Here is a 23635-nt window from a genome sequence, read left to right as displayed (position 1 = left end):
CTAGTAATTTAGGGATTAAAATGTCTGCTGTAGACTCTGCCCATTGTAATATCAAGAGTTCAATCCATTTCTGCCTTGTCTTGTTGAACCAAGGACATTCAAATAAAACATGACTGCAAATTCAAAAGCACTCAAACAAGAGCAACAATATCTATAAACAGAGGGGGAATTGAACAAATGCTGTGGTGGATACTTTATTTAATTCAAAATATTGACAGCCCACCTCTCTCCAAAACTGTACCAAGGTGGCTTAGAACATACTGAAAAGCACATGGCAAGTAGAGACTTGAACTCAGGCCTGAGCAGTTGTTAGTTCAGTTTCTTCGCTGTACTAGATTTCAAACATGGGGCTTCAGGCATTAGTACAATTCACATTCTGCACCCCTGTTCAAAGTGGGGAGGGGAACTGCAGACCCTTCAAGGCCAGCAGCTCGAAATAGGACATCATCCTTCTAGCCCAAGAGCCATGTGATCTGGGGAACCAATCACTTCCGGTTTTGCTCTCATATTCATCCCATGGTGGGTGGACACACCTCTTCAGTTTGAGCAGTGGATCTCCAACACTGTTGTGGCTTCCTGTTCTTGCCATTCAGAACACATGGAAGGGGACAATCAGGAAAATGTGCGTCTTATCATGGGGAAGGGAATTTCTTTTTCCATTTTTTTTTATGATACAGCCATTGATTTCTCTTTTTCTCTGTCCAAAGAGGGATTTCTCTTTCATATCTCATTGATTTCTTTTTGGAGAGAAATCAATGCACCCTTTTGTAACTTCGGTCCTTGCAAAGCAGCAAAGGAGCATGTTATGCAAATGAGGGTAAACATAAAAGGGATCTCTAGGGCAAAAACAAAACAAATCATAGAGCAGCTGTTGCTGCCTAGCACACGCCAGAGGCGCTTCTCTCCTGCTTGGGCGCCAATCCACCACTAGCACTTTGCATGCAGTTTCCCACTGTAGGAGTTGGAGAAACGACAAGCCTGCACTGCTGACACTCACCTACTTCTGAGTCCATTAACACTGACCCTCTTGTTTGTGTGTACTGGAAACTCAGTGGGTTCAAAAGGATGACTGTATTCTGTGAGATTTTGGTACCATTGAGTGCCAGTTTGGTGTAGTGGTTAAGAGTGCGGGACTCTAATCTGGAGAACCAGGTTTGACTTCCCACTCCTCCATATGAAGCCAGCCAGGTGACCTTGGGTCAGTCACAGCTTCTCAGAGCTCTCTCAGCCCCACCTACCTCACAGGGAGATTGTTGTGAGGATAATAACAACACATTTTGTAAACCACCCTGGGTGGGCGTTAAGTTGCCCTGAAGGGCAGTATATAAATCGAATGTTGTTATTATTATTTAAAAAACCTGCCCCATACCTCCAGTTGATACCCTCTCCCCTTCTCCAATGAAAAGAACTGCCATGAAAACTGTGAGAATGAAAGAACACTAACAAATTTCAAGTCTGTCCTGGCAGCACCCTCTGGAAAACTACCTAGTCATGATTAACATTTCATTCGACAGCCATGGATATAAAAATGGGATGGTAACAGTTACCACGGATGGGCTGCTTTGGTATGTGTGAACCTGCTACTGTATTCTTCAGGGTTCACTTTCATGCATACCAAGGCTTTACAGACATGGAAAATACATGTGTTGGCCCTGTTCACACAACAGAGGGACCTTCTCTCCCCATATGTGCCCCAGAGAGCATTTCGTTCAACCAGAAATCATCTACTGGTGGTCCCTGGCCCTAGGGAGGCTCAGCTGGCCTCTACCAGGGCCAGGGCCTTTTTGGTCCTGGCCCCAACCTGGTGGAACTCTCTTTCTGAGGACTCTCAGGCCCGCCAGGATCTTGTGTCATTTAGGTAGGCCTGTAAGACAGAGATGTTCCACCAGGTATACGGTGGAGGCTAATTTTAGTCCATCAGTGTTGAGCCCTCCACCGGACTCCCTCTATGAGGGGTTATGGAGAGCCCACTGCTGGCTGCCCCCAAAAGGGGTACAGTATTCTATCTGTCCACTACTACCTCCTCTTTTTTGTGTGCTGACAGGCAGGAGTGCAGGACTGCCCCGTCTTGGAATTGTTTTATTGATTACAGTTTTTATGCTGCGATTGTTGTTTTTATGTTGTATTTTAATCAATGTTGTACCTCACCCTGAGCCCACTTGCGGGGAGGGTGGGTTAAAAAATATAATAAATAAAAATAAAATAAAGAACATGGACAAATTGCAAGTAGTAGATGCTCATATTACGTACTGTTGGTAAGCAACCTGTATGTGTGACTGTAATCTCTGAAAAAAACTTACATTAATCCAGCAGATTTTCTGCTCCATCTCTCTCTTGATCTCCGGGGAGAACCCAGATCAACAACAGAGCTAATTTTTGGAACTGGACGGCTTTTGCCTTCCTTTGGGCATAAAGCAGGGGTCAGTGGAGGGTGAGGAGGAGAGGGAAGGCAGCTGTGAATTTCCTGCACTGATCAGGAGATTGGACTAGTTTAGTTTAGTTTAGTTTATTCAGTGTTTAACCTGCCCTCCCTACAAGTGGGCTCAGGATGGGGTACAACAGGCATAAAATACAATTGCATAGCAAATTCTACAATAAAACTCAGCAATTAAAATTATATATATACAAAAACCTGATATAGTTGGCTACACATTCCCTGATATAGTTGGCTACACATTCTCTGTCCTCAGACAGAGAGTTCCACCAGGTTGGGGCCAGGACCAAAAAGGCTAGATGACTAGATGACTCTTGGGACCCCTTCCAGGAAGCTCTATGCTTCTATGTTTCTGTTTCAGGCATGTTGTCAAGGGAACTACACATATTTTGCATGCACAAGGCCCCACCACAGCCTGTCCAGTTAAGAACCTCAAGTAGCAGTTCTGGGGGAGAAAAAATCTGCCTGATATCTTGGAGACATGTTGTGGATCATACCAGAATGTTCTGAAAATCTAAGGCAGCTTCAGGTGCTTGTGTATTTCTGGTGGCCAGGACCGTTTTGCAGTAGCAGAGCAAAATGGTGATACGTGTCCTTTGAACAGGAACAATTGCCATTTTTTCCCCTGGCACTAGTCCTGTGATGTTACTGGATGTAGGATAAGATGATATTTGGCAGCGGGTTTTATATTCATTCGGGAGATGCAATGACACAACAGCTGCATTTCCTGGCTGCCATGCAGCTGTCACAACCCTGTCAGGAAAAGGAGAAAAATGTGGTGACTCTACGGGTCTGCTGGGGAAGCGAGAGAACAGGACTGGACTGTGCAGGGAAGCTACCGTGGCTCAGTGGTAGGCGTGTCTGCTTGGCATGCAGAAGGTCCCAAGTTCTATCCTTGGCATCTCCAAGTGATGTCAAAGACCTCTACCAGAGAACCTGGAGAGTTGCTGCCAGTCTGAGTAGCCAATTCTGACTTTGATGGGCCAAGGGTCTGATTCAGTATAAGGCAGCTTCATGTGCCCAGGCAAACCCGATCTCGTCAAATCTAAGAAGCTAAGCAGGGTCAGCCTTGGTTAGTAATTGGATGGGAGACCTCCAACGAAGACCAGAGTTGCAGAAGCAGGCAATGGCAGGCTGTCTCTGTTCTTCTCTTGCCATGAAATTCTCTTCCGGGAGTTGGCGTAAGTCAGCAATGACTTGACGGCACTCTCCACCACCACCATGTGTCCATGTATGTCTGTTGACGGATCACTGACCCTGTCCTCTATATGTCTGCCTAGAGAAGGTATTTGTCCCCATTTGATTGCAAATTCCGCATCACCATGACGGGAAAATTCCATTTCTGCTGACCTCATTTGATCAGATATGTTTGGCCCAGGGCCATCTCAGCAGTCGTCTCATTCTTCTCTAATGAGAAATTCATGACACCTTGGACAGTACCTCAACTCATCTCTCCCACAGCACCTTATCTAATGACCATCTGATATATTTTTTTTCCAGAGGGCCAACTGTCAGTCATAGTGATTTGTAAAACTAACTTGGTTTGATTAGCCGTCTTTCTGAGCCCTTCCCACAGGATGCTAAAATTAACATGCAGCAATAATGACCAAGCAGATGAGAAAACCAGGAGGGAGCAGAAGGTGCTCCGGATGAATTTTATGCAGTGGTTGTCAAACTGTCAAGACTTGCGCATTTTCAGACCAGTGACAAATGAAGCAACCCTTCCTCCCCCCTCCCCTTCCCATGGGAAGTGATTTCAATATCTGTTCTGAAGCTCAGAAGAGACAGATCGGTGCAAAGACATATTATAAAAACCCGCTTCTCATCCTGTGACAAATTGGGTTCATGACATCTCCCAAAATGAACGGTAACTGTGCAATCCTAAACGGAGTTACTCCATTCAAAGCCCATTGATTTCAGTGAGCTTAGACTGGAGTAAATCTGTTTCAAAGGGTTTTTTTATTGAGAATTTTAAACAAGTTAATTTTAAAAAACAAGCAAAAAGGGGAAAAAGCACAATTCTAACAGTGAAAAAAAGGAACAAAAATAAAAAGATGATAAATAGGAATACATATCAATTTTCTCTGTGAAAAGGTACACAAATGATACATATTATACACTAACTCCAAAATTACCATGAGTAAAGATGTTTCCTTTCCATCGAAATATTTTTTCCCTGTCTCCTAATCTTCAAAAGCACAAATCATTAAGTCATTTCTTCCCGTTTCTTTGATCAGGAAAAAGACATGAGATCAGGGACCTCTTTGATCAAGGAAAAGACATTAGACAAATATTTGGTTACCTGAAAGCCCTTTATAGACTTTTCCCGAGACTCACTGGAGTAACTCTGTTTAGGGTTACACTGTAAGTGGAAGCCATCATTCCTAGAAGGCAACGCTAAAGCATCTCGGGCATTTTAGTTTAGGAAGAGGGCAACTGAACAGTGGCAGATTCCGCACACGTTGGATAATGCACTTTCAATGCACTTTATCAATTGTTTGACGTGGATTTTTTGTTCCGCACACAAAAAATCCATTCCAAATGATCTATAAAGAGGATTGGAAGTGCATTATCCAACGTGTGCAGAATCAGCCAGTGATATGATAGAATGGGTCTTTAGGTCTGTCTGTGGCTACTAGCCATGGTGACTAAAGGGAAATTCTACATTCAGTGGTGAAAAAACTCTGAATGCCAGTGCTGGGAATCAACATCATGGGAAGCCTCTAAGCCCTGTTGTGGGCACTTCCCAGTAACTGGTTGGCCTCTGTGTGAGACAGGATGCTGGAACAGATGGACCACTGGACTGATCCAGCAGGGCTCTTCTTATGTTCTTAGGGATAGATCAAGATGGGTATCCATGTTAGTCTGTCTGTAGCAGTAGAAAAGAGCAAGAGTCCAGTAGCCCCTATCAGGCTAACAAAATTTGTGGTAGGGTATGAGTTTTCGTGAGTCACAGCTCACTTCTTCAGATACTGTGACTCACGAAAGCTCATACCCTACCACAAATTTTGTTTGTCTTAGAGATGCTACTGGACTCTTGCTATGATCTTAGGGGGTCTACCAAATTATGACTGGTTCACTGAAAGTACATAGAAACGTTTCTCCACCTCCCATAATGCTAGAATGAAAATTACTGGAGATCTATCCAAGGAAGGACTATTTTGCTCAATGAGTGGTTGACTTGTGGAACTCCCTTTCAAAAGATAGGGTGATGGCTGCTGTCTCTGATGGGTTTCAAAAAGGGGATGGACAAGTTTACAGAGGCTAGTTCTAGCACCAGCTGTCTTCTCTAAATGAGATCTACCAGCTTTAGAGGTAGAAACTGGAAACCAATCAACAGGAAGGTCTATTACCAGCTTGCCTTGCTGGTGGGCTTCCCTGTGGCATCTGACTGGCCATTGTTGGAATAAGATGCTGGAATAGGTAGGCCACTGTTCTGAGCTGGCATGGCTGTTTGTCAGTTGACCAGGGATTGTATACCTCATGTAGTCCTGCCAGCTTTACTACCAGCCTTTAATGAGAAGAATGACTCTTTCTGTTCTCTCCTTTTTCTGCAGTTTTGCTTTGTCCTTCCATAGCCTTCTGAAAGGCATGATGGGATTACAGACAAAAATGCCTTCTGAACCCTGTCCATATTCAGAAGAATACAGGCAAGATGCTTGATTAGAACAGAGATGTTTCTACTGTCTTTCAGGATCCCCTTGATAGCTTTTTTGGCCTGCTCAATTTTGTTCCCTTAGCCCTCACTTTGGGCAGACCCAAAATTAATTTATTGAACTTCACTTGGACGGATGCATGTGCAGTGTGTCTAGTGACACATATTTAAGATATTTTCAATATCTTAAATACATCTAGGAATGCTCCATCATCCAGCGGTTCTGCTCATATCCTATTCACAGGTCATAAGCAGAGAATCAATTTTTCAATTATTGGTCGGACTGTTCGTTGGCCTGTTTGTGGTTGTTTGATGGATTCCTTCACTGTATTCTTTCCCAGAAGTTTAGTACAACAAAATGGGATTTTCCTTCCCAACAGTACAGTACAAACACAATTGGCTTTTCTGGAGGCCATGCATGCCATTTCCCCGTCATGCCACTGGATGGTTTTTAAGGTTTTTTTAAAAAAAAAAATCAGTAGAACAGCAAGATTCAAGTCCAGTGAAATCTTAAAGACCAACTAGTTTTTCAGGGCATAAGCATTCAAGAGTCAAAACTCCATCAGATACAAAGACATCTGATGAAAGGAAATATGACTCTCAAAATTTTATACTCTGATAATCTTCAAGGTGCTATTGGATTCAAATCTTGCTGTTCTACAGCAGACCATCACAACTACCCACCTGGAATTAAAACCAGTCATTGCAATTGCTCTATTGTGAGCTCACATTCTAATGATCCATTCCTGTGAGTGCAAGTCCCAGCTTTCATTTTTTTAAAAATTAAGTCTCTAGCTCTTCCCATTGTGGTGTTATAAGGCGAAAGGAATTCCCTAACAGTTTCCTGTGTATAACTCTACAAAAGAAAAGGCTGGAAACTTACTATAAAAACATGAATGGAAGGACTTCAGCATTCATGGCAAAGGATGATCAGAATGGTTGCTGTGGATTTTCCGGGCTGTATAGCCATGGTCTTGGCATTCTAGTTCCTGACGTTTCGCCAGCAGCTGTGACTGGCATCTTCAGAGGTGTAGCTCCAAAAGACAGAGATCTCTCAGTGTCACAGTGTGGAGAAGATGTTGGCAGGTAATTTAAATCTACTCAGGAAGGTGGGATTGGGCTGAGTCATCCAGTAAGAGTTTCCCAGGGTATGGAATGCTAATGGAGGGAGGCTTCACTGTATCCTGAGGAGGTTCTTTTGCATATGGATTGGTGCTTGATATGCTAATCTTCTCTGCAGGGCTAGGTGTGGCCTGGAGATCACTGGGAATCACAATTGATTTCCAGACTACAGAGATCAGTTCCTCTAAAGAAAATGGCAGCTTTGGAAGGTGCACTGTGTGGCATTATATCTCACTGAGCTCCCTTCTTTCTATAGATGGGTACGAACCAAAATACGAACCAAAGTTCATGATGAACCAGGCCGGTTTGTGGTTCGCAAACTGGTGGTTCGTCAGAGCCCATTTCTGATGAACCACCACGAACTTTAGGCTGGTTCATTTGGTTCTTTTTTTTTGGTTCATCACTGCAGACAGCCTGGCACTGATTAATCAGTTTCCTAGGCAACAGGGGTGGACTTCCTGCAGACCTTCTGCTGACCCAGAAGTGGCCTTCTGCTGGCCCGGAAGTGACAATTTGCTGACCTGGATGTAACATTTTCACGAACCAAACAAACCGGTTCATGGTTGGTGAAATGTGATGAACCATGAACCACACAGTTCGGTTTTTTTCTGGTTCATGCCCATCTCTACTCCCTTCCCCAAACTCTATCTAGACACCTCCCTCAAATCTCCAGGAATCTATCAGTCCAGAGTTGGCAACCCTACTACTAGCTATCCACAGAATAAGCCAGAATCAACTAATGTTTGTTGGAATGAGGTTTGAAAAACTCAGTTGTCCTTCCCAGTTCTGTTTTGACCTTACATTTGAAGATAATTTCTCGTTATGCAGGCCAAGTTGATTGTTTATTTTTTCCACCCATGATGAGCCAATATTTGGCTAGTATGCATTTCTGCATACTACCCAAATTTCTAAGAACAGGAAGGCATTTGAAAAATAATATTAGCAAACATTTTTCTCACACTGCAGCTCAGAATGCAAATCTTGGAATCAGACGTCACCCTGCCTTAAACAAACTGGGATATCCCCTTTCACCCTGATGGAAAATGTTTTGAGCGATTACTTCCAGTGCCAGTTCAAGGCATTTTGTCACCCCAAGCAACGTTTTCCCATCACCTCTGATGGAAATGGATTGAATGGACTAGAACATTTTATGTGCCTTTACTATCCTTATGCAACCGTATGCTATCATTATGCAATCCTATGTTATTCTCAGGTACTATTGTGTGCAAAGAACCAGCACTAAATGAATACTAGACACTGGGAGCGCTGGGACAAACCTGCTGCCTGCAGTAAGGATGACCCAAAGCACTAGACATGCTTACCAAGCAAGCTTGCCACTAAGGAAAATGCACCTGTACTCATTATGCGCTATGCTATGCTTAGAAATTTATTTCCTGAAGGGCGCATACTAAATGCAGCCACAAGAATAATTGAGAATAGACAAAGGGAGCCAGCTGCAAATGGGAGGATCAGGATACCTGTCCCTAGACCCTGGACAAAGGAGGAAGCGGTAAACCCCTCAGTAAAAGGAATGAGCCTGTGTCTAGTTAATTAGATTAACTGAACTTCCCAAGGCTGTGAGGAGCCCCTAGCAAGAGATGCGCAGCACTGAAAGGGACTTTATGCACATTCCAGAGGAGGGGAAAGTGCTCCTCTCCCATAATACTCTAAGGGGAACAATCTCTGCCTGCACGGTACAAGGTTGCTGAAGCAACACTTGGGCGCCCTTGGTAAACTGTTACACTGTCAAGTCGACGAGGAATAAGGGGAAACTCTATGAATGGGAAAATGCGGGCACGAAAAGAAATGTTCCTTGAGAAGATAAAACAATGCACCAACATGATAAGCAAAGCTAATTGGGAAATATTGTAATTAAGTTGCTGGGAAAAATTGTTCCTCCGACCACCAGGTCATTAGAGGTGGCCCCCTGGACAAAGCAATAGCGGTCATACTTATGCTTAAGCCAATAGAACCCCAATATTGTAATGAGCCAAAGGGTATAAAGTATCTTGCACAGCTATTGTAAGATTGATTCATGCAGTGCACGTATGATTCGTTTGTTCTCCGTGTAACTAGCGTTCCTCTATGTTTAATAAATGTAGCAGACTTGCTTCTTCCACAGGACTCCGCGTCCGTCTCTTCTTTGAATTGGTTAAGGGGACATTCGAGCCACTGATTGTGTGGAACAGTTGCTTTTCTGCCAGATGGGGCTCCAGAGGCTAGGGGTGGGCCAGTCCAGGGCTGAACCTGTCCCCAGACACTTTGTATCATAGGTTCCTTTGGAAACAGGATATTCTTTATTTCTGCATAATAATTACAATGAGATTTAAGATTATCAAGGCAAGTACAACTTTTTGCATATTATTTTTGCAAAAACTTTCAATCTAAAGTATTTTGAACTGGAAGATGTTGCAAAAAAAATGAATTAAAGGAGATCTACATTTGAATTTTGCGAGCATTTGAAAGGTAAGAGGACTTGCATGAGGTCTTTCCTTCTGCTCTGATTTTTTCATGGCCAGTAGCTTCTCTTTTTTTGCAAGGGCCTTACGAATGGCATGTGGAGCAAGACAGAGCTTTTCGGAGTTCCAACTTCAATCGCAAATTGAGGAGAATCAAAAGAATGGAGTGGGCTGTAGGGCATACAGCAATCACTAGCGAACAAATATTATACTTCCACTGGTTCTGACCTCGGCAGGCCGGAACGCCCAACACAATTTCAGCCCCAAAGCTAAAGATGTAAAAGATTAGGAAAGAGATCAGAGATTTAATGGCAGTGATATGGGCTTCAGTTCTGGCATCCTCAAAGCCCGTTGTGTTGTCTCTCATCTGCTTGGTGTGTCTCCACAGTGATGCAATCAAGAGGGAGGATGACGCCAGAAAGAAAAAAAGGGGGATGACAGCCCAAGTCAGAAAGAGAACAAAAGACTGGAAGAAGGAGTCATCTTCAAAGGGGATTTCCATGGTGGTATTTTTCAGATGCCTCCTGGTCGCGTTGCAGAGGAGAGTGCTGTAATCCATCCATATGAAAGGCAGTGAAGAGATCAAGGAGACCAGCACCGACCCAAGCAGCAGCAATGGAACCAGGCCGGTAATCCTCAGCTTCATTTGTACAAAGTGCTGGTGGGTGAATGTGGCAATCTTCACACAGTAGAACACGCTCAGGCAAGCCGCGAACCAAAGGCAAGCTGTACTAGCCAAGGCGGTCAGGACCGACTGTACTTTCAGATTGTTTGGCTGTTGGAGATCTGGGAGGAGTGTGGAATACAGGACGGCTCCTTGGAGAAGAAGCCTGGAGGAACTAAGGCAAGTCAGGATCATGTCACCAGGGGACAGCTTTTTCCGTCGCAACCACTCCACGCCACTGACAGCCACAATAAACGCACTAGCTACTATTCCCGTGATGCTGTGGGCTGCGATGACGACTTGGAAGACTGTACGGACCTGAATTGCCATCGTCACACTGTTTGCCGTCTTGCTGTATATCTATCACAATTACATCCACAGTCAATCAGAGCCTTCGGCCAAACCTGTCACAGTATCTTCTGTTGGTATCTTTCAGTCGCCGCATTAGAGATGGGATCCAGAGCCACGTAAATACTTGGTTCTTTGTGATACTATGTTTCTAATATGCTTCCGCATTTACGATCCCTTGTCCGAAACATATGCGTTTTCCCTACAACGTTTTGTGTTTCCTCTGAGCCAAGCACCTGAAATCTAAACAGCCTGTTTTATTTTGTTGTTGTTTCAATGCATGCAAATTCCTGATATGATTTTATTTTGGCTTTTATCCCAAACTCTCTCTTGTGAACATCCAATATTTGCATTATGCATTTGCTCAAATTCATCTCTTGTTACCATATTCTCTTCCTGCTTTCTGTTCTCTTACTGTCAGGGTTTTGTTTTTATGATCCTTGTTATTTTTTGTGTGCTTGGGATATAAAATCAACTATATATTGATAGTGTGCTATTGTCAGGTCGTCTGTTTGGGATTCCCTTTTCGGATCGGTTATGTCCCTGCCCCCTCCAATTGGTGGAGTGTCTTGTGCATACCGTCACTTTCCCTTTCCAAATCATAATCATACAGTCGCTTCCATTTCACCTCATCTGTCTGACTTTAATCCTCTGTCTCTGTTTGGCCACCATGGAAATCAAGATACTACATTAGATGGACCATTGGTTGGATTCAGCAGGACATGTACTATTTCACTGTCATTCAAGAATTTGGGAGACCCAGATGTGCCACGGAATCCTTACTCTGCCACAGAAGTTTGATGGCCTGTCACACACACTCAGACTAACCTACCCCATAGGGTTGTCGTGAGGATAAAATGGAGGAGAAGAGAATGGTGTAAGCAGCTTTGGGTCCTCATCGGGGAGAAAGGCTCAGTATACATGAAGTAAAAATTTTAAAAATGAAATCAATAAATCCTTATACTAAGCCTGTTAGGTAGGTCAGTGTTATATTGCAGGCCAAAGGGGTTGAGACTGACAATGGCATGCCTGAGGCAACTGTGTGAGTTGATGGCAGGTGTGAAATTTCACTTGGGACCTTCTAAAATCAGAGGATGGGTGCTATCGAATTTCTCACCCCCACCGCCTTGAGTCAAAAATTCCCATACCTCTTTTTGGTTTTCGCTTGTACAAATTGAACCTTCTGAATATTCATTTTTTGTCTCATTTTCTGTTTCATTGCAATGAATTTTCCCTATTAAATTTACACTTTTTGAATGTTGTTAGTACCTTGAAAGCCAGTTGGGTGTAGTGGTTAAGAATGGCAGGACTCTAATCTGGAGAGCCAGGTTTGATTCCCCACTCCTCCGCTTGAAGCCCGCTGGGTGACCTTGGGTCAGTCACTTAAGAGCGGCAGGACTCTAATCTGGAGAGCCAGGTTTGATTCCCCACTCCTCCGCTTGAAGCCCACTGGGTGACCTTGGGTCAGTCACAGCTCTCTCAGAGCTCTCTCAGCCCCACCCTCTTCACAGGCTGGTTATTGTTGTGGGGATAATCATAACACACTTTGTAAACCACTCTGAGTGGGTGTTAAGTTGTCCTGAAGGGCAGTATATAAATCAAAAGTTGTTGTCGATATTCATAACGCAAGAACAGCCCTGCTGAATCTGACCAACAGTAAGATCTAAGAAACGGTGCCTTTAGGGGGGTACTGCTGATTGTACTTGCCCAGTGGCGAGGAAAGTACACTTTGCACACACTGTTCACCATCACACTTGGTGGAGAGTGCCCTCAAGTCATAATGGACTTATAGCGACCCCTAGTGGAGTTTTCATGAGGTGGCTTGCCATTGCCTGCCTCTGCAACCTCAGTCTTCAATGGAGGGCTCCCATCCAATTACTAACCAAAGCCAACCCTGCTTAGCTTCTGAGATCCGATTAGATGAGGGTAACCAGATCTGGCTCATGAGATCAGGCGACCCAGGTCAGGGCTACCATCACGCTTAGTTAATCCTAATACTAAACTTGGACCTGGAGCTGCAGTCTGGGAAGCCCTACCACTGGACCTGGTGTCCAAGCTTGTAATGTATAGAGATGACACTGTGTACATGTGTGCTACTTCATTACTCCCTGAGAATTTACTCTCGGTAAGAAATACTCTCTCCCCCACAATAGGTACATTTAATGAAACGAAATGATTTTAAATCTGGATGCAGAGAACAGCAGCTGTATAAAACTTCTGCAAGAAACCTTCAAAGGAATTAACCTAACTAGAGAAGATATTGACATTTGCCAAATAAAAGGCTGCTTGGCCAGCTGGTCTGAGCACAAAGCCTTGAACCGGAGTTTTCCTGCGAGTTCACAGCAACGAGAGCTTCATCAAGAATAAGGAGAGGGAATTAAAGAACTTCTTTGGGTGTTTCTCTAAAGCAGCTGTTTTGGGCATCTGGTCTGCTAAACTGCACATGCGGAGAAATTCATTCCATATTCTGAGCTGGAGGAAAATTTCTCAGTGCAAAAATGTTTGATTCATAAGGTAGTCAAGCATCACAGGGTGGTCAAACGTGTATGCCAAAACAGATTGGTGGGAAAGGGTGAATGCGGAGGGTACAATCAGTTCTTAGATGCTGTTAGGGGGAGCATCTCAGCCCCACCCGCTGGGCCACACGGGCTGTCAGGTCACATGAACACACATGAAGCTGTCCATCGAGGTCAGTCTTATCTACTCAGAGAGGCAACAGCTCTCCAGGGTCTCAAGCTGATGTCTTTCACATCACCTACTCCCTGATCCTTTTAACTGGAGACACAAGGGATTGAACCTGGGACCTTCTGCTTGCCTGTGGCTCTATCACTGAGCCACAGCTCCTCCACAGGGGGACAGCCCTTCGTGACCTCAAGTGGAGAGGGGAAAGGATTCTGGTTCACTCACTTCTTCCTCCTCTCCTTGGCTCCTCTCCTGCATAGACTGGAGTAGGAAGGTGGCACAACTCCCAGCTCTTTTAATGGCAGCACTGCAGCCGATGCCTGCCTCATTGTGGCTTCAGCAGCAGTGGTAGAAGGGAGGAGAAGATGTTGTTTGGCATGTCCACTACCTGGCCCTTGTTGAGCTGTCTCTGATCATTCGTGAGTCAGGAGGTGGCTATTTAAGTGGCTCACTTGTGTTGACCAGCGGAGAAGAGGAATGGCTCTTTAAAAGGACTGACCATTCTGCTGCTAACCAGAGTCCTCCTCTAGCTGGAATTAGAGTCTGCTCTACCTCCTGGCACCACCCTTAGCTCACGTGGGAAGAATCCTGCTTTCTGTCTGCTTCAGCAGTCTGGACAACAAGCACAATGATGAGCATAGATTTTTGTACCCCTCATTCATTCATGCATTCATTTGTTCGTTCATTTGTTCGTTCGTTCGTTCATCCGTCCGTCCATTTGTTCATTCGTTCATTCATAGCCTGCCTTTCTCACTGAGACTCAAGGCGGATTACACAGTGTGAAAGTACAGTCAGTATCAAGGAAATTTCCATAACAATGCCATAGGGTAAATAAACACAAGCTTACAAAGACATAGCATTAGTAAGAATCCAATGCAGAGTTGAAGAAATGCTGAAACGGAACATAAGCAATTCTAGGGCCGACATTAGACCACATGAAGTGCAGGTAGCTCATAGGAGCACATATTTAAGACAACAGGTAGTACATAAGGCAACATAGTGGTAAAGCCTATGGTCCTTAACTCATCAGCGAAGCATCTGAGAAGTCCCTCCCTATAATACAAAGCCTTTTTTAATAATTCAGTTTTGCATCGTTTATAGAAAGCTAGGAGAGTGGGGGTTCTCCCAACCTCCTCAGGCAGGCCGTTCCACAGGGTAGGGGCCACTGCAGAGAAAGGTGTGTATGGGCTGCTTTTGATTTCACCCACATGCAGGGTGGCACCTGCAGGATACCCTGTTCAGATGAGCAAAGCTGCCACAGAGGAACATAGGGAGGGAAACAGTCTTGTAGGTATGCCGGGCCAAGGCTGTGAAAAGCTTTGTATGTGACAACCAATACCCCTGGCCTTTAAGACAGCCAGTCTAGTGTAGTGGTTAGAGTATCTGTCTAGAATCTAAGAGAACCAGTTTTGAAACCCTATTCTGCCACGGAAGCTTGCTGGATGACCTTGGGCCAGTCATACACTCTCAGTCTAACCTACCTCACAGGGTTGTTATGAGGGTAAAATGGAGGGGAACAGAATTATGTAAGCCACCTTGGGTTCTAATTGGGGAAAAAGATGGGAAATCAATCAATCAATCAATCAATCAATCAATCAATCAATCAATCAATCAATCAATCAATCAATCAATCAATCAATCAATCAGTGCTGCAGTTGGTATCTTATATCCGCTATCCGACCTACTGAAGCCCATGGAAGGCTCATAGGACCAGTGTGGGAGGCTCACAATAAGAACCATCATGCTGTATTAATTGAAACATGCCAACATTGCTTGCATGACGAGCCAGATGTGGTCTTATGCTGTTTATGATCTCTTCTACAAGCTACAGGAGGGGAGAGCGCAGCTCAGAGACCGAGTTCAGTCAACTGAAAGAGACGTATTGCCAAAGACTTCTCAGCAGGTCTGTTCCTTTCCTGCTTCACAGCAAAAAGCCACGACAGAGATAGCTGAATAAGTGCTGGCTCACACATGATGAGTTTTGCATGACGATCGTTGAGGGTTTTGATATGTGAATAAGGCACCAGCAATTTAATACCATACGCTGAATCACTTATTTATTGAAAATGTGTCTGCCTCCTCTCCAAACCAGCTTGAGGCAACTCACAAATGGAACGGTAAAATAGAATGAAGCAAATTACAGCAAAAACAATGCAAAAACAAGTCATATCAATAAGAGTAATCGATAAAACCAGCAAATGAAAACAAGCCAAGGCATAAAGGCACATAAAACAGAGCAGTCTAAAAGGATCTTGATGAGGCAGCCTGCAGGCTAGAAGTTAATCATAATGCAGATACAAAGGTGGAACCCCTTAGTTAAAAGCTTGAGTAAAGAGAAATGTTTTAGCCTAGTGCCTAAAGGAGACAAAGGTAGGAGGGAAGCTTTTCAAGGGTAAGGGGCTACCAGCAGATTCCCACAACACCGCAGACACCGTTTTGTAACTCTATCTTCATTCATTTTCTTTTGTAAAACAATCTGCAATTTAAAATAAGAATAGAAAACAACAAAACGAAAATTAAACCAACTTGTAAGTTTTATGTCATTATGGAATACAGCTAAACTACACGAGACAAATTACACGAGGATGCTCGAGGGAAGGGAGACACAATGTTAGCCAGGAAGCGTAATTTGAATTTCACCTCTCTCTACAGAGCTGGAAAAGATCGCTCCCAGGAGTGTATGTTAATTTCACCTCTCTATAGATCTGGCAATGATGTTCCTCAGAGGGTTTGTTAAGAATCGACAGAGCCTTTGGAGAGGCAAAGAGGAAATTAACAAACCCTCTGAAGAGCAATCTTTTCTGGCTCGGTAGAGAGGTGAAATTAACAAACCCTCTGAGGAGTGATCTTTGCTGGTTCCATAGAGAGAGGTGAAATCCAAACTACACTTCCCCGCTAACGTTTCCAGCTCCCTTCACTTGAGCATCCTCATGTAATTCATCTTGTGTAGCTTAGCTCATAGACTTCATCTTCATTCTTCCAGCAGTTCCCAGTTGAGGCTTGCCTGTCACGGGATATGAATCCTTAGCACTCAGAGTATTCAAAGCACTTCACGCACACTATTCTGGAACTGTTACAGCTGCCTTATTCAGCAGGAGGGACTGAACCTGAGAGAAGAACTCCTGTGAGGTCACCTCTGTGACTGACAGCCAAACTACAAGCGACGCCTTACACAGGTTGGACACTTGTCAGCTTCCCTCAAGTTTTGATGGGGAATGTAGGCATCCTGGTCTCGCAGCTGTAATGGAGAGCCAAGCTGTAAAACCAGGACGCCTACATTTCCCATCAAAACTTGAGGGAAGCTGACAAGTGTCCAACCTGTGTCAGGCATCACTTGTAGCTTGGCTCTGAGATGTGATTGGAACAAGGGATTGCCCAGATCTCTTGGCTGCAGTGCTGACCCAACCCACAAGAAGAAGGTTTTCAATCAAGCTCCGTACAACAAAAGAAGAAACGTAACAGAAGGTGTGAAGGAGGCGTGAGCCAGCCAACAAGCTGTGTTCACACCTGATTGCAGCTTTTGTTTGTTGTTATACTTAATTTATAATCTGCCAGTCTTGCTGAGGCTCAAAGTGGATTACAAAATGTAAAACAATGCAATGGAAACAACCAAAAATATACAATAATGACTATAACTGGGTTACAAAATTAGAGAGCAGTGCACTAAAAAACTTTGAAATAATCAGTTTAGAGGTTGATGCAATGTTTGATTGCGGCTACTGAAAACATTGAGCATTGCAAACCTGTCTGTCTGTCTGTTCATACTGAACCCTTACGTGAATTGAATCCAAGTTTTTTTTTTTATTTCAGAGCTAAATTCTGTTTCCCAAAATTAAATTTATTTGTGTCAAAAAATCAGTAGTATTCATGATACGTATCTTATATGCATAAAAGACATCCATTGTTCATATAAATACTCTATAAATAGCCTACGAAAACCACGCAGCATGCATACAAAGAGAACATGAGGGCTACAAAGACAGGTGAAAAAACAAAGTAAGGAAAATTTTGCCAAATCTGAACTGAATCTTGGTGGTGAAAAGTGTCATCGATCATAGCTGACTTATAGCAAGCAACTCCTGCTGGGGCTGTTAAGACAAGAGGCTAAGAGAGATGGTTTGCCATTGCCTGCTTCTGTAACCCTGGTCTTCTTTGGAAGTCTCCCATCTAGGGTTGCCACCTGCAAGTTGGGAAATTCCTGGAGATTTGGAGGTGGAGCCTGGAGAAGGAAGGGTTTAGGGAGGGGAAGGACCTCAGCCTAATTCCATCGGGTCCTCCGTCCAAAGCAGCCGTTTTCTCCAGGGGAACTGATCTCTGTCACCTGGAGACCAGTTGTAATTCCAGGAGATCTCCAGCCACCACCTGGAGGCTAGCAACTCTACTCCCATCCAATTACTAACCAAGGTTGACCCTGCTTAGCTTTTGAGATCTGAAAAGACCACGCTTGCCTGGGCTATCCAGGTCAGGGTAACTGAGTTTTAGAGGAAATTAAATAGGGAATGTTCAATCATTCCTAGTTTCATGTATCTCTAAACTATTGGCCAGTTTTGTCTGGACTGAAATAGTTGAGGCAAATTTGGAGATTCCTGCTGAGCAGAATCTTCTGGAGATTTCAAGACTAGGAACATATCTCCAGTGGCTTTAGAACATCCGTAAGGACAACAATTTCCTACTGCAGTCCTGGGACAGGAAGATGGGGCCATTTACCTCAGACAACGGCCTATAGTATCCTGCAGGCACCTCTTTAGCAGCTCCTTCAGTTTAGGATTCATGGCCATCAGAATAATAGTGTGTCCTGAATTGTATGCAGTGACCACTATGGTACACAAGACAATTGTCCAAGGAATTGTGAACACAGCCAGTGAGACCAGAGCTACGAAGCTTGCGCTGAAAAGGATAACAAATGAGACCAGAGTTTTAATGGCTTTTATGTGAACATCCATCCTTGAGTCCTTGATGCTGCCTGTGTTCTGTCGCATCTTCTGAGCATGTCGACGAAGGGACCAAATCAGGAGGACCGAAGAAGCTAAAACGATAATGAAAGATGGAAAATTGCCCGCAGTGTAGAGAAGACCGGAAATTAGATTCCCGGAGCATGTCCTGTTATTGTTACCCTGAAGAACCTTTGTTTCATCGCAGTAAGGTTTGCATTTTCGTAAGAAGAAGATAGGAACAGAGATGATCATTGGTCCCAGCACTGAGCCTAGAAGTAACCATGGAACCAACCGGGAGATTTGCAGCTTAATTTTCACGAAGAACACCCGGGAGAAGCTGACGAGTTTCACGCAGTAAAAGATTGCAAGACAGGCAGACATCCAAAGGCTAACGGCATTGACAAAGGCCCAGATTAAAAGTAAGGTGTCGGGGAAGCATTGGGGATTGTCCACATCAAGCAAAAACAAACAGTGTATCCCCAGGGTCAGACCGAGAAAAAGAAGTCGGGACAGACTCAGCGCAGTCAGGATCATGTCCGAGGGTGACATTGTTTTGCTTTGGATCCAATCGAGGCCATTTGCAAGGATGATAAATCCGTTTCCTATCACACCGATGGCAGTCACAGAAGCGATGACAATTAGACAAAAAACATTAAGCAAATCAAGTACCAGCATCCTCCTGTGCTAGTGAGTGAACCAAAGCAGGTGAAAGACTTCCAGTGGTTAGACCAACAGGTGATATGTGGCTTCTACATGAACCATCTCTCTGTCTTTTATCCAGGGGAGCTAGAAATTTTATTTTCTTTCACTGTGAACGTAAATATTATATGGCCAAATATACATCATGCTTGTAACATTTGCATACTGTTTTCCGTAGCTGTGTGTACCAACCATCAGATGTATTTGCACGCTGAAGAGCAGTTTTTTCTACGGTAATCCTGATGACCAAGCATATGCACTTACTGGGATCCTCTCTTTTCAGAAGGAGAATGAATACAGTGGGGCTCGATTTGAATTGGAATGAGGATGTGCAGATTGTACCCGGCTTCCCAGGAAGGGAGATGCACCCCAAAACTGTGTTCAGACCCCCAACTTTGCTCGGTGAAGTCACCGGTGTTTGTGATTACCTGGTTTGGAATACACATTTGTATGGTTCTAATAGTGTTGTGTAGTGGTTAGAGTGTTGGGCTATGATCTGGGAGACCCAGGTTCAGACTTCCACTCCAACACAGAAGCTTGCAGGGTGATCTTGGGCCAGTCTCACAAGGTTGATATGAGCATAAAACAGAGGAGGGGAGGATTTTGTAAGACACTTTGGGTTGCAGTTGGGAGAGAAAAGTGGCGTATAAATGAAGTAAAGAAATAACGCTCGGCTGCGTTGTGGAATAAGTACTATTTTCCCCAGATGTTCTTCTCAGGGCCAGTGTTAAACAAGGGAGTCAGGATAGACGGTAAAAGGTAAATCTAAGTGTGTGTATGTGTGTTATATGCCATTAAGTCATTTCCTGACAGTTAGAGCAGCCCCTCAGTGGAACAGGCTTCCTCAGGAGGTGGTGGGCTCTTCTTCTTTGGAGGATTTTAAGCAGAGGCTAGATGACCATCTGACAGCAATGCTGATTCTGTGAACCTGGGCAGATCAGGAGAGGGAGGGCAAGAAGGGTTGCATCAGTGCTTAGTTCTCGTGGCCCCTTCTTACATGCTCAGGGTAATGCCACTTGCCACTTTGGGGTCAGGAAGCAATTTTCCCCAGGCCAGTTTGGCTAGGGATCCTGACAGTATTTTACCATCTTCTGGGCATGGAACAGGGTTCGCTGGGGGTGTGGATGGGGGACAGTAGTTGTAAATTTCCTACATTGTGCAGGGGGTTGGACTAGATGACCCTGGAGGTCCCTTCCAACCCTATGTTTCTATGGTTGTTGTGGATTTTCCAGGCTGTATAGCCGTGGTCTTGGCATTGTAGTTCCTGATGTTTCGCCAGCAGCTGTGACTGGCATCTTCAGAGGTGTAGCTCCAAAAGACAGAGATCTCTCAGTGTCACAGTGTGGAGAAGATGTTGGCAGGTAATTTATATCTACTCAGGAAGGTGGGATTGGGCTGAGTCATCCTGTAAGAGTTTCCCAGGGTGTGGAATGCTAATGGAGGGAGGCTTCACTGTATCCTGAGGAGGTTCCCACCTTCCTGAGTAGATATAAATTACCTGCCAACATCTTCTCCACACTGTGACACTGGGAGATCTCTGTCTTTTGGTGCTACACCTCTGAAGATGCCAGTCACAGCTGCTGGCGAAACGTCAGGAACTACAATGCCAAGACCACGGCTATACAGCCCAGAACATCCACAACAACCATCGCTCTCCGGCCATGAAAACCTTCGACAATATATCCTATGTTTCTATGTTTCTATGAATGAAAGTCCTTCAAAATGTCCTATCTTGAACAGCCTTGCTCAGATCTGGCAAAGTGGAGGCTGTGGCTTCTTTTGTTTAATCAATCCATCTCATGTTGGGTCTTTGCCCTTCTACGACCTTCCACTTGTCAGGTCCAGTGTATATCTAAACTGTACTGACTCCATATTCTAATGCTTCTAGTGTTTAAGTGCTTTCTTCCCAGGTGCACCAGTTCCCAGGCAGCATTCCCACCGGAGGCGACTGTTTTGTCTAACACCGTTCCACCAAGCATTGGCCTTGAAGGAGAGCAGCTTCCCAGGACTGAAAGATGTTGTTTTGAGAACTGTGGGGGGAGGCAAATCCAGATGGGTATTGTTACTCTGTACCTCATGCTTTGCCCTTCATTGGTAACAATGATCATGTACCATCCTGAGTCTCCTATTCAGGACAGTGGACTATAATGGACCTTTTCTGCAGTAAAGTTTCCTTATTCAAACAATGGACTTGTGTTTGCTTCTAAAGGGAACCCTGTAGTGAGAGCCTTATCTAGCCACAGTCTGACATTTTGTTACCAATCATGCCTGAGTCGGGCCCAACGGAATCCAAGGTAGTCCCGGACAGGGATCCTTTGTTTGATCCGTATGCGTCCCCCGACAGTCAAACAGTGCAACCCCAGGAATCTCATGTGCCAGCCGGGGCTGGAGCCTCGACGTCTACACCGCCTCTCATCGACCTCAGCAGTGAAGGGACAAGGCCGACGGTTACCGCTCTCCCCTTGATCTCGCTACCCACCCCGTCGGAGTGGGGAGCCAGACCCCGAGAAACGCGTGAGCGCAGAGCCGGAGGGCTTCATCCAAGAGTTTCGATGGACAGACGCCGAAGCCTAGAGACTGTCCCTGAGCTGGATAGCAGCCAACCGTGGCTGTTTTGGAACAGGACGGCCGAACAGACGGACGGGGACACATCTCGCCGCGGCGCCCTGAGTTGGGATTATTCGGAACTTGCCCCATGGAAAGAACCAACGGAAGTTCCTGAACAAAGTTGGGTGCAAATGCAAAGTCGCACCCATGCTGTAGATTCCGGCATCTCGGCAGTGACGGGCCTAGCCAAAGGAATTCTAGCAGCGAGATCGCGAGTCGATCAGGGAGATCCTCCGCCGTGGGGGCCGTTTTCCCCGGTGAGTACAACTGAGGGAGGTTCCGTGATGGGGCAACCGGGTCCTAGCCGAATACAACAGTTGGAAGCTAGGCTGATCGATATGGAGGAAAGTTTGGCTCATGCCATTCACCTAATCTCAGCAATGGGGGCAGGAGAGAGAATCTCACCTGAAGAAATGGCGATACAAATTGCCACCCTCCAAAGTGTCATGTCCTATCCAGTGGAGGACGACCCGCAGCAGCCGCTACCTTCGGGTGAGGAGGAATCCTACCCTGAAGAACCGGGAGAATCGCCCGCGGAACGCCCTAGACTTGACGAAACTCCGCTGAGCGGGAATACTCCAGCTGAGGTACCCGGAGAGACTCCGACGGAACCCCCTAAATCGGATGAGGATCCGCCTCCCGAGGAGACTCCAGCGGAGAAGCCTAGAGAAGGGGAAGAAGGGCCAACCCGTCCAACCGAGACGACAGGGATACACCCTCCCGCTTCTCCAATAATAGTTCGGCCGGGTCAGACGGAAGAACTCCCGGCCCCTACTGGGGAGGAATTACCGCAAAGACCGCTAGAAGTGGTTCCTATTCAGCAGACCCCGAGAGAAGGTCTACCGGCACCACAAGACCAGCCTGTGCGTCCCAGAGACACGACGCCGGGAGGGGCAAGCCCGCGCGGCCCACCACCCATCAAGCCTTCGCCGCTGCGGCCCCTTCCGCTTCGACCGCAACTAACCCCGTTGCAGCAACCGATACGTTTGCCCTTGGAGCAGCCCGTAAGACCACCTCCGAATCAACCGGCGGGGCCTACACCATTACGACCCCACCAACCCACCCCTCAGCGGCCGATCATTACCCAGCCGCACCAACCACCTGCACCTCAACCACTATTGCCAGCACCTCCGGTTCTACCACCTCCAGCCCGACCAAGATTGCAACCGCCTGCCCGGCCACAGCTGCAGCCACCGGCCCAGCCGAGGCCACCACCGCCGGCCCAGCCAAGGCCACCACCGCCGGTCCAGCCGAGGGCACCAGCGCCAGCCCAGCCGAGGCTGCCACCCCAGGCTCAGCCGGTGAGACCGCCGCCAGTACAACCAGCACCACTACCACAACCGGGTCCCCCCGTACCTCAAGGGCCATTGATGCTTCCGGCGGACTTCCACCCAGCACCGGCCCCGCGGCAAGACCTCCCGATGGGCTGGGTGAAACTGGAAGCTACTTTTGATGGAGACCCCTCCAAATTGGGATTTTTCCTAGTGCAAGTCGTACAATTCTTCAACCGGTGGGGACACCTTTTCGGCAGCGAGTCCAGTCAAATTGAACATCTTGGCTCCCGCTTACAAGGCAAGGCAGCGGACTGGTATGTAGGACTATACAGTATCGGGGCCCCTGAACTTGATACTCTCCAGGGGTTGGTGGATGCTATTCGAGCGCAATATGAAGACCCCTTAGAGGAAACCAGGGCCCGAACAGAATTGCAAGCCATTAAACAGGGCAGCATGTCGGCGAGAGACTATATCACGAAATTCCGACAATTGGCAGCCAAATGCCCTAGGTGTGAGGAGTCCACCAAAATCATTCTGTTCAAGCAAGGACTAAACCCGAGACTTTTGGACAGAGCCCTCGTGCAGGACAATCCCCCTACGTTGTTAGGTTGGATCCAACTTGCATGCGAAGTGGAGAATCGCATTTTGGAAGTCCGTTTGGTTGAACAACAACAACAAACGGGACAAAGAAGACCCTTGACTTTACAGAAGGGAGGACGGGGAGCTGGGTACGCCACCCGTGGAGCGAGAGATGCTA

The 23635-nt window shown here is 45.8% G+C and overlaps 1 protein-coding gene across 1 annotated transcript; it reads right to left on the bottom strand.

Annotated features, from left to right (window-relative positions):
* Positions 1-18067: 18067 nt before the first annotated feature.
* On the bottom strand, positions 18068-18973 carry LOC129326331 (taste receptor type 2 member 40-like). Its single transcript, XM_054974486.1, has one exon. It carries the CDS (start codon positions 18971-18973, stop codon positions 18068-18070), a length of 906 nt encoding a protein of 301 aa, XP_054830461.1.
* Between the last annotated feature and the right edge of the window lie 4662 nt (positions 18974-23635).

This window comes from Eublepharis macularius, chromosome 3 (assembly GCF_028583425.1).
Source record: "Eublepharis macularius isolate TG4126 chromosome 3, MPM_Emac_v1.0, whole genome shotgun sequence".
Taxonomy (NCBI): Eukaryota; Metazoa; Chordata; class Lepidosauria; order Squamata; family Eublepharidae; genus Eublepharis; species Eublepharis macularius.
Note: the sequence above shows the minus strand (reverse complement) of the source record. Positions and strands in the feature narration are given on the sequence as shown.